This window comes from Fusarium flagelliforme (assembly GCF_020744385.1).
Source record: "Fusarium flagelliforme strain FIESC 12 MPI-CAGE-AA-0113 chromosome Unknown B0J16scaffold_1, whole genome shotgun sequence".
Lineage (NCBI taxonomy): Eukaryota > Fungi > Ascomycota > Sordariomycetes > Hypocreales > Nectriaceae > Fusarium > Fusarium flagelliforme.
In genome coordinates this window covers 6,019,796-6,030,824 of record NW_025763503.1, presented here as the reverse complement: position 1 = coordinate 6,030,824, position 11,029 = coordinate 6,019,796, and the positions used below count along the sequence as shown (strand labels likewise).

The 11,029-nt window shown below is 48.2% G+C and overlaps 3 protein-coding genes and 1 non-coding gene across 4 annotated transcripts; 2 read left to right on the top strand and 2 right to left on the bottom strand.

The window, feature by feature from the left end:
* Nucleotides 1–80: 80 nt before the first annotated feature.
* On the top strand, nucleotides 81–3,346 carry B0J16DRAFT_279983 (WD40-repeat-containing domain protein). Its single transcript, XM_046123876.1, has 3 exons — nucleotides 81–814; nucleotides 864–2,720; nucleotides 2,769–3,346. Exons 1-3 carry the CDS (start codon nucleotides 439–441, stop codon nucleotides 3,026–3,028), a joined length of 2,493 nt encoding a protein of 830 aa, XP_045989875.1. The 5' UTR covers nucleotides 81–438; the 3' UTR covers nucleotides 3,029–3,346.
* Nucleotides 3,347–3,367: 21 nt separating this feature from the next.
* On the bottom strand, nucleotides 3,368–3,439 carry B0J16DRAFT_t20. The gene has a single exon. It is a non-coding gene; the product is annotated as a tRNA-Asp (tRNA).
* A 2,281-nt stretch (nucleotides 3,440–5,720) lies between these two features.
* Nucleotides 5,721–6,747, bottom strand: B0J16DRAFT_314546 (uncharacterized protein; the record flags this gene model as incomplete). The annotated part of the gene is made up of 4 exons (XM_046125193.1): nucleotides 5,721–5,943; nucleotides 5,996–6,293; nucleotides 6,353–6,371; nucleotides 6,739–6,747. 4 exons carry the CDS (start codon nucleotides 6,745–6,747, stop codon nucleotides 5,721–5,723), a joined length of 549 nt encoding a protein of 182 aa, XP_045989874.1.
* An 852-nt stretch (nucleotides 6,748–7,599) lies between these two features.
* B0J16DRAFT_367359 (glycoside hydrolase superfamily) lies at nucleotides 7,600–10,438 on the top strand (the record flags this gene model as incomplete). Its single annotated transcript, XM_046130127.1, has 4 exons — nucleotides 7,600–9,576; nucleotides 9,812–9,876; nucleotides 10,113–10,184; nucleotides 10,241–10,438. Exons 1-4 carry the CDS (start codon nucleotides 7,725–7,727, stop codon nucleotides 10,436–10,438), a joined length of 2,187 nt encoding a protein of 728 aa, XP_045989873.1. The 5' UTR covers nucleotides 7,600–7,724.
* Between the last annotated feature and the right edge of the window lie 591 nt (nucleotides 10,439–11,029).

The following is an 11,029-nucleotide window of genomic DNA, read 5'->3' as shown; positions in this document are numbered from 1 at the left end:
AATCTCAGCGGCAAAGCAGCGATACAGAGGATAGCACCAACTAGCAGCGTGGATGTACAGCACAGGACAGCACAACAGATGCACCTCCAAGTACCGGGACTGGCAAGCTTGGTTTTCTTTAGCAGCACAAGACCTGACGTCTACTTTTTTCCGACATACAACCAACATACAACAAGACACGATATAACAACCTGACTGTCCTTACAGCTAGACCAATACCGAATTTCTGCTGAGACGATAACACGTGCCAAGGCTCTTTGAATCGTTCCTGCGCAGGAGCTTCCAACCTCTCGCTTCGCTTCGTCACATCACATCACAGCCCATCCACTGCACCGAGCTTGTCCGACTTCGATCCGGCACTCGCTCGCCGTCAACGCTCTCTTTCCCATACCGACTCGAACCTCCATGCACCCGTCCAATTGAGAGAGGCGCGCCGCGATGGGCCCAAATGCTGGCAACGGCGTGGGCGGAATGGAGATGGGGCCGATGATGCAGGGCAACGGCTCCAACCTGCCCCAGGCTACCGAATATACCCTTCAGGGTGTTATGCGCTTTCTGCAGACAGAATGGCACCGACATGAGCGCGATAGGAACTCGTGGGAGATTGAGAAGCAGGAGATGAAGGGCCGCATTGCCAACCTTGAGGGGCAGGCGCGGAGGGCCGATGCTACACAGCGCGTACTGAGGAAGTATGTTACCATGCTGGAGCGCAAGGTCAAGGAGCAGACGGCTCAGCTTCAGGGACAGGAGGCTGTCGATGCGGAAACGGCTGCTAAAAACGACCGGGCTGCAAAGATCCAGGAGAAGCTAAGATGTGAGAAATACTCCCAATATGCCGATTCGATATACTGACGTTACCACAGCTTCTTTGGAGGATATGCCTATTCCCGGCGTCGATGGCGTTAATTACGAGAAGCTCGACCGAGGCGATGAGGAAGCCCAACGACAGGATCTCAAGACCTTCCTCGACCAGTGCCAGTCCGAATTTATGTACCTTATGATTACCCCCGCGAACCCTCAACCCCCTCGGGAGTCTCCCCCACTACCGATCATGGAGGATTTGCGAGAAGTTGAGGCATTTGGCATGCCAGCTCCTCAGCCTATGGAGCGGCAATTTCAGCTACCTACACGAAACGCCCAGAATCATGTCCAAGAAATGAACTCGAGAATACCTCAGCAGAACCACGTGCCCCATCCACAAAATCAGCAGCAACACTTTACGCAGAAGCCGCAAGAGCTACAGCCTCAACCTATGGTTCGCTCCCAGGCTGAGCACCCCCCTGTTATGTACCAAAACAACAACGATTGGTCCGCCCCTGTATCCGTAACCTCTCGACCGGTTGAAGAGCATGTCACCCCAGCAAACCATGCAGCGGAAGTTCTAGGTGGAATGGAGGATCCTGCCGAGCTTAGGGAGAAGCACCCCGCGCCACCAGAGAGTGACGGATGGGACTTCCCAGAAGGCACATTCCCTGAACCTGGCAATTCCCAATCCAACCAGTCTCAATCGAACAGACCCGATACCGATGCCTTTCCTGCTGCTGACAACTTGCCCAAATCTCCAAGCCGACGAGACAGCTCTCATCGAAGAAAAGGTTCCATGTCTAGACGACGGAGTGCCGATCACGAACTAGCTTTGGCTGCGCAAAAGGCTGAGAGTGGTAATTTCAAGCTCAGATTCGGATTACGCGGCCATCTCGATACTGTCCGAACAATCATATTCTCTGGAGGCGGCAGCCCAGGAGAACCGGAAATCTGCACTGGTGGAGACGATGGTATGATCAAGCGTTTCCACATTCCCAGGTTAGACGGTCATGCTGGAAGTCTTGCGCACACAGCATCAGATCTTGATGTCACAGCCAACTTCACACACCGCGGCCACTCAGGTGCTATTCTTTGCTTGACATCGTGGTCCCCTTCACCAAACTTCTCGACTGGAGGTCGCGCAATTGGCGACGGCTGGATATTCTCCGGTGGTCAAGATGCGACTATCAGAGTATGGGAGCGTGGTAGGGTTGATCCCAAGGCGACTCTCGAAGGTCACACAGATGCTGTCTGGGCCATTTGCGTTCTTCCGGCAACTCTTGGTCAAATATTTGGAAGCTCAAGTCCTTACGGTAACACTGATCGCATCTTGGTTGTGTCTGGTGCTGCGGATGGCAGTGTCCGTCTGTGGTCAGTCAGCGCACCTCCTCAGTTGAGCTCGCCACAACCTGGAACGAACCGAGCCATGACTGGCCGTGGAGGTAGAGTCCGCGGTAACTCGATGAGCTCTGGCAGCGCATTCCCCAACACTCCTCAGGCTACTATTGCATCCAACTCACCCTTTAACCACACACTTGTCCACAACATTGCGCGATCAGACGGTTCTACAGCCAGCCCGACATGCATTACACCTCTGGGCACGACTGGTGAATCTTTTGTCGTCTCATACTCGGATGCCTCGATTATCGTCTACGACACACGTACCGGTGAACAAATCGGCAACATGGATAGCCTCGAGACATACGATCAGACTATCAAGACCAGTGTTAACGCTGTTGTGGCGACTACAATTGGTCTTGACCAGGCTAACCAGAACCACAGTGGTAGCATGAGTGAGGAAGATGCTAGCCCAGGTGCCACTGGAGGTGGACGATCTATGGCTGGCTCAGGCGTGGAGGGCACTATCATTTCTGGTCACGAAGATCGCTTCATCCGGTTCTTCGATGCCAACAGCGGTAAGTGTTTTGAACAATTGCAAAAAATAACGACTAATGAACGCTCAGGTCAATGTACATACAACATGATTGCCCACCCAGATGCCATCTCTAGTCTATCTCTCAGCCCCGATGGACGTGAACTCGTTAGCGCCGGCCACGATGCCTCGCTCCGCTTCTGGAGTCTCGAGAAGAGAACGTGCACACAAGAAGTGACAAGTCACCGAGTGATGCGTGGCGAAGGCATCTGTGCCTGCGTCTGGAGTCAAGACGGAAAATGGGTTGTCAGCGCTGGCGGTGACGGCGTTGTCAAGGTATTTGCACGATAATGGAATGGAGACGGCTTATGACAAGGCGGATTTTGGTACGGACGGTGCATGTTGCTTGGCGGTTTTAGCAGTTGGATGATGAGATGAAATGGCTCAGCACGAGCAACCCATATGTGTTATAGTATCTATGTCCGTTTCTTTTTTGGAGGAGAGGGTGCTTTCGCTTATTTATACTACTCGTCGATACCCGGCATTTAGTGATTTGCTTCTATTTCTATAGCATAATCACGGGGAGTGTATTTTATAGTAAGACAATTTTGGTTCATGCATTATGTTGATAGAAGGTTCAGAAAAAGCCAAAAGGAAAAAAGTAAACCTGCGTATCGCAGGTGGCTGGATCTCTCCCGCCGGGAATTGAACCCGGGTCTCAAGCGTGACAAGCTTGCATACTGACCACTATACTACGGAAGATTAACTGGCTGAGCCAATTGTAGCTGGGGATTTGTTGAGAGTCGGTCTCCTATTGTTGACTAATACCTCCGTGCAGACATCGAGTAGAAGATGCTCCGACAACCCATCGAGCCTATCAAGATCTCGATTATTATGCTTCATGTCGAATGTGTACGAGCTTTTGGGTGGAAGAGTCCGACATATGTCTTGACCCGGACCAAGAAGATCGCAAGTTCCTTCCTGGGTTAGTAATAAGAGATCTGAGCAGGAGCGCCCTCTAGGCCTACTAAACCGCACATTCCTTGCTTGGTAATCGGCGTTAATATCACAGGAGAAAAGAGTCAAGGACGGCATATGTTCCTTCTGCGTTATTCACTGGCTGCTTGCGCAACAGTCAGTGCTCATCGCCACTTGAGTTTCCTCTGTAACCACGAAGGAAGCGGAACATGACGCATTCCCAAGAATATGTCAAGTATTGATATATCAATGGAGACTCTTATTAGATCTTGTTAGTTACTCATATGTCCTGGTCTGGGCAAATTATATGCGACCGAGGTTTAAAAACTATGTCGTTAAAGTTTTCATCTTGACACACAATTCGATTTTGAACTCGGTTTCCAAACGAGAGCTGGGGCATGATACCCAGGTAGGTAGGTACCTTGGGTATGCACCTACCTGGGTAAGTAGGTGGATATCACATATTTATGTAACTTCGTGCCTACCTTAGTACCTGGGATTACAATGACGGGCGATGGTATGATGAGCAGTGTCGACATTCCGTCTACTGAAGGGTCACGATTGCCTTGGTCCCCAAAGTGGAAAGGGGAGGACTTGAGGGGCGGAAGGAGTCGTCAAGACGTGTTACTTTAGAGGGGTCGGAAGGTCAGGACGAAGGTAGGCTCTGGGTCGCTTTGTAGTTGCACTCGCAGAGCTGGCTTTGCGATGTAGTCTACGAGCGACACCAGGTCAACCATCGCCCGATAATTCCATTCGTAGGATATGGGTGACCTGAACGAATACAAACAGATGAGAAAGAAAGAATACTACCTTTTAGTCCATTCTGATCAAATAGAGAGTTAAGAGAACCAGCAAAAGCGATAGGACTCAGTTAGTCAAGATAGCAGAAGTAAAGAAGGAGCAATCAATCTACCTCCTTTCTTTCCCCAAGAGCTCTTCTTCCTTTCTCGTCAGTCAGAGTCATCCTCCAGGCAAGGACCACTCTCTATCGTGAGAAAACAGAGAAAGTACAATCCCTACTGCGCTCGACCAAAACTCCTTTCCACTCCCAGTTCCGTTCTCTTCTTCTTCTTTATCTTTTGCATCCTCATCACCATCGCCATCACCATCACCATTATCATCACCATTATCATCACCATTATCATCACCATTATCATCACCATTATCATCACCATTATCATCACCATTATCATCACCATTATTATCACCATCACCATATCGTTACCATCCACATCGTAACGATCACTACCATCGTCTTCATGTTCTCAAACTTCCCCAAGATACCAGTCGTCTACTCTTCCTGCTACCCCCTTTGCCCTTCACAAGCATCCATTGACTCTATCTCTCCAGCCCTGTTCCCTCATGCCGCTGATCTTGCCCTGCTTTCTTTTGTACTTGCTCTCTACCATCCCGCCTTACTGATATCATCTCAGAAGACTTTATGCTGTTGCTTCATCGTCAAGCCTAAGCTCGGTTCGATATACGCAGCTGTGTCATCACTGATGACTTCTCGTCCAAGGTAAGAACTTCCTTGGTGAACCGGGCATATCTTCGATGAAGATACTGCTAATCTAATGAGCGCCGCCTCTTACTTCTCTTGTCGCGCGCGCAGTGATCTCAAGTGTGATCCTACTGAGAGGTGAAGCTTTGGGGAGAAGGAGTCAGGTACTTTTATTTTTCCTTTTGGGCTTTCTTTGTCACTGCATCTGTTTATCCGACCCGTGACATACAAATAGGGCTAACAAAAGGCAAAATGTCTTTAGGTTTCGATCCTTCGCCGCCGACTCTTTTACTTCCAACTACTTCGCTGCCGATGATGATACCTTCAGAACTCCAGACCAGGGAGTAGGACCAAGCCTTTGTCGAGGAATAATTCCCTTCAGAAGAAGCGGCAGCGATAGAAGGGGAGAGAGAGCCATGGATTGGTTTGTTTATTTGGGGTTTGCTAGTGACACATCTGGTGACAAGATGCCCGGCAATGCGGTACTTAATAAAACATGGATTGGTTTGGATCTCGCCGATAGATGGAATGGTGCAATAGAGATGTACTCTATATTATTAGACTTCACTCAACAATATGTTTGGCTTCACTTTCAATGAACAGGTGACTATTTGTTTCACTGCTCTTTTTATCTTCAACTCCACTGCCTTCACTTGCTTCGATAGCCAAGTTATAAGCTTCCACGAATATGTATTCGATGCCCCAGTCTCGGTTGTCTCGCAGGTCTCCACCTCCTTTATAACCAAACTTGAGCTCCATCATGTTTCGTCCCGTCAAGTATTTCCATCTGCCAGGGGAAAGACAGACTCGCTCAGTGCAGAAGCCCCTCTTCGTCTCACTCAACTGAATCGGCCTTGTTCGGGCCATCGACACCTTTGTGCTCACATACGGTAAGAAACGAGACGCCGAGAGGATCCCAAATGAGCTGCACTTTTACCGATTCAAGTAATCCTGGCCTCAGATTTCCTTCTGTAAAGGACTTCTCTCCTGTCCAGAGAGCTGGATCAGATACACCCGTTGACTTTCGTGCCGAATATAGTAGTGTTGATCTTGGTGGTACATCGGTAACACAGGAGGCAGTGATTCCAACACCAAATCTTCGGCGGCATTTTCTCGCAGGTATGGAGAGCAGCTGAACTAAGGAAGTCTTAGCATGTAGCTACTGTCCAACTATTCAAGATCGATATCTCACACACCCAATGTCAGAAACCAAGGCTGTAAAGACAGGACATGTCAGAACTTAAGTCAAACCTCCACGTAAGATAACTGGCTTGGCCAATTGTGACTGGAGAATTGTTGAAACTCGGTTTTGCAATTGCGATATTCACCTCTCGCATGACAAAGCCGGGATTGTATCGCATAACTATGTTTTGGTGTTATGTTCTTGATCTCCTCTGCACTCAGATTGATCTAGATATTCTCTTGCTCTCCACCTGAATGGTTAATTAATCTGTCTGTTGGATGCATGTTAAACATAGGACTATTTCCCGATGTTGATATGAAGAGATATAGGGTATGTATCAGAGCAATTCGTAATACTTCAGATGATCTTATATGGAATTCATGGTAGCCTTATTCTTACCTTTAACATGAATTCTATCAGTTCTCGTGATTTTTGCTTTTAGATCAAACAACAGAGTGGACAGTCTTGATACTAACTATTTCCTGATGCTGGGTTGAAGAGAGCGGGCTCAATGGATCCAAATCTCCCCACATCCAAATTCGGTACTTATAGCAAGATTTACCACTTTTAGAATGGAAGGCATCAGACAGATATTTAGTTATGTTAAGTTTAAAAATCAGTGAAACTCAAGGACAGCGAAATGATACAGAGGGGCGATTTCGTAACATAGGAAGACATAATGTCAATCGTTCCAAAGTCAGTCAATTCCTCGAATTCTATATCATCACGGGCTACTTACAAACCGACATGCAAAGCAGAGATACCCCGAAAGACCGATATATTAGTCAAAGAACCGGCTTTCGGAGACAGAATTGAATAACGGCCCTCAACGTCGGCTCCCAATCATTAACGATGGAGTTTCCGCCTCGTTGTCAATTGGGTCGCCTGTCTAGAGTAAACGTAAACTGGATCATCGAACCACGAACTGCAAAGATCGCCGCATTGCAACGCCCTCCACAACCCGATGCCGTCACCATACAAGGTTAAGAGCTACCTGCAAATGGTAACCCGTACCGCTTTTCGGAGACGCGGTGGACGAGCTGAAAGAAAAAGAGTTTAGAATGCAACCGTTGGAGCTTCCACCCCGCATCTTCCCCAGGATCTTGACCCCCCATTAAACAGGTTCCAATCGGTCCGAAAGCTGGGGATCGACTTACACGGCGGAATGGGTAGCGGAATTCGATGAGGGAAGACGGTACACGATGCCGTCTTCAAGGACAATGTTGGAAAGAATGAATGATGCAGAACCTGGGTTAAAGTGCCATGAACTGACTGGTTAATTTCGTTCCTCATGCTCTCGCCTGATGTCTCGAGACCTATATATATCGTGACCTTCTCCAAGCAATTTCACTGCCAGTCAAGCGTGCGCCACTCAATTCCCCATCATGATGCTCTCACACGCTGCCATACAATTCCTCTTTGCATCCCTGGCTCTCAGTCAGCAGATCTACTCTGATGTCAAGGGCCCTACAGAGCGTCCTCAATGCAAAGCCACAGAGACAAGCGAGCCAAAATACACATATACACCCTTCAGTTACACTCTTTCTGAGACTGTGAGATACGCTACATCAGTACCTTCACCTACCACCACAACTACATACGCCGATCCACCGGAATCTCTAAGTTCTCTGGTCCCCTCACTGTCTTACACAACATGGGGCAAATGGGATCCCAACGCTACGACTAAAGCCTCAGATACGGATGATCCGTACGGCCAGGCGGCGTGGACTGCTCTATGGGAGCATGCAAACCCTCCCAACTTTACCGAGACGGGCATCTTCAGCACCACTGTCTCGCCCACTCCTATCCCCAGCAGTGAACTGGTTCTCCCACCGCGAGATTACTTTGGCCCTTCGGACTGCTACAATTTCCCAAAGAACTTTAGCTTTGGCGTTGCGAGCTCTGCCAGTCAGATCGAGGGTGCTACTGCGGAAGAGGGCAAGGCGCCGTCTCTCATGGATATCCTGGTTCGGGATGATCGTGCCAAAGACTACGTTACGAATGAGCACTATTACTACTACAAGCAGGATATCGAGCGCGTTGCTGCTATGGGCGCCAAGCACTTCTCGTTTAGTATTGCTTGGACGAGAATCTTGCCTTTCGCGTTGCCTGGTACGCCTGTGAACCAAGAGGGAATTGATCACTACAATGATGTGATTAACTTTATTCTTGAGAAGGGAATGACTCCAGAAGTCACCCTTCTTCATTTCGATACTCCTCTCCAATTCTTCGGCAACAATCTCACGAAAGCCGCGGACAGGCCCGAAATCGGATACACCAACGGCGGCTACCAGAATGAGACTTTCCAGGATGCTTTTGTTCACTATGCAAAGGTGGCCATGAGCCACTACGCTGATCGCGTTCCTGTTTGGTTCACCTACAACGAGCCCCTTCTCTACTCATACAATGCCCTCTCGGTATACAATGTCGTCAAGTCTCATGCCAGAGTTTACCGCTGGTACAAGGAAGAACTTGGCGGACAGGGCAAGATCGCGCTCAAGTTCAACAACAACTTTGGTGTTCCTCGGGATCCCAAGAGTGAAGCGGATGTCTATGCTGCGGATCACTTCAACTCAATTCAACTCGGACCGTTCTGCAATCCTATCTATCTCGGCAAAGATTACCCTGAGTCGTTCAAGAAGACTTTTGACGACTTTGTCCCGCTGAGCGAGGATGATCTCAAGTACATTGGTGGAACAGCAGACTTCCTGGGCATCGACCCTTATACCGCCACAGTCATTGCACCACCTGTCCCTGACGATAAGGACAGTATTCTAGAATGTGCCTCCAACTCAACCTCTACCTTCCGCCCATACTGCGTCAACCAAACCACCACGACCGTCAACGGCTGGAACATCGGCTACCGCTCCCAGAGCTACGTCTACATCACGCCCACTTATCTCCGAAGCTACCTGAACTACCTGCACAACACATGGAGAACCCCCGTAGCCCTTACAGAGTTTGGCTTCCCCGTGTTCGGCGAGGCAGAGAAAGAACTTTCTGACCAGCTGTTCGACTCACCTCGAAGCATCTACTACCTGAGCTTCTTGTCTGAGACACTCAAGGCGATCTGGGAAGATGGTGTTGAGGTTATTGGAGCTTATGCCTGGTCTTTTGCTGATAACTGGGAGTTTGGAGACTATGATGCCCATTTTGGAATTCAGACTGTGAATAGGACGACGCAGGAGAGGAGGTACAAGAAGAGTTTCTTCGATATGGTCGATTTTATGAAGGCACGTGGGGTTGAATAGGTATTGCAGGTGTGGAATAGACATAATGAATAGGTAGGTAGCTACATAATTTCTTGATTAAGGTACATATGTCTGAGTCGATATTGACATTAAAGTCTCGTCCTTTTCCCTGTGTGAATTCTTTCCACCGTGATTCATTTACTTTTAGCATAACTTTAGTCTAAAGAGCAAGAGCGGATTTCACCCTTCTCTAAGGTTATTATCTTAACTGACTTTTTTAGGCAGGTTAAGCTCAACAAGTTCCGACTATAGACAGGCAAAGTCCGTAATTGTCTTTGGCTTTATCGTGAGTCATACGAAGAAACTTACTTGCACGCTCAAGGCGATGCAAGTGGAACAGATAAACCTAACACTTGCGCGTGCTCAATCTTAAATTGAAGAAAACACTTATAGTTCAAGACAAAGTAAAATTTCTCCTTACTATATCAAGGGCTCATGGCCTCGTGCTTTCTCCTCTTGCAAACCTGCATCCTGCACTCTACATCCTACATTCTTGCCAATACATTGCTTCAATCAACCCAGGATAGCAACATGCTGAACCCGCACCATATCGGCTATGTGTATGATCCATCACGAAATTACCGATTAACCGAAGTAAGTACCCTATGCTATATTTCCTCTTTGATATTTAGTATACTAACAACTGACAGACTGAGATTTCACCCTTTCACCAGTGTCTTCTAATACTCTGGTTTATTCTTTGTCAAACCTTTGGTACTACCCTACTCTGGGCGTGCGCCTTCCCCAAGAGCCGTCTTGCCCAGTGGTTAGCCTTGAAAAACTTTCAATTCAGGGACTGGCGATATCCTGCAAATTCAAAGAACCTGGAGGTACCCAGATGTGATTGAACGCTCCGTTATATTCAAGACATCAATTCGACCTTTCAAGCACAGCGAACATGACGACCACAAATCGAAAAGAATATTTGTTTATTCCGTCAAAAAACTACCAGCTTATAGTGGTAGGGATCGTCTAGTACATCTCCCTTTTGATATTAGCATACCGATGTTTTGATAGATAGAGATGCCCCCTTGCCATGGTATCTCCTTATGCTCCTATATCTTTGCGCATACTTTATATACATCCTTGTGTTATGGACGAGACTCTTTCCAAACGGCTATGTCTCCCGGTGGATGGTCTTGAAATATGTCCATTTCAGGGAATGGCGATACTCGAAACATTCAAAGAACCTCTAGCTGTCCAAGGATGTCTCAATACCCCGTTGATGTTTGGGTTGGGCAGCCTGCATGCGATCACACTGGCAAGAAGCAGAGCTCATTTTCAACACCCTAGAAAGAATGCCTTCTGGTCTCAACTTCCCCCCCACAGCTGTTCACTAGTGGCTGGCCCTTTTGTTATCCGTTGTTGCGACATTGCGCCCCCTAAAGAAAATCCGGTTTCTTCGGAACACACTACAACTGAGAAGATGCGGCCAGGCT

Bases quoted from the DNA above. Each gene is read 5' to 3' on its own strand.
- B0J16DRAFT_279983 (XM_046123876.1), top strand. From the start codon at position 439: ATGGGCCCAAATGCTGGCAACGGCGTGGGCGGAATGGAGATGGGGCCG. The intron at 815-863 runs GTGAGAAATACT...ACGTTACCACAG, and splicing joins GATCCAGGAGAAGCTAAGAT to CTTCTTTGGAGGATATGCCT. The intron at 2,721-2,768 runs GTAAGTGTTTTG...ATGAACGCTCAG, and splicing joins GTTCTTCGATGCCAACAGCG to GTCAATGTACATACAACATG.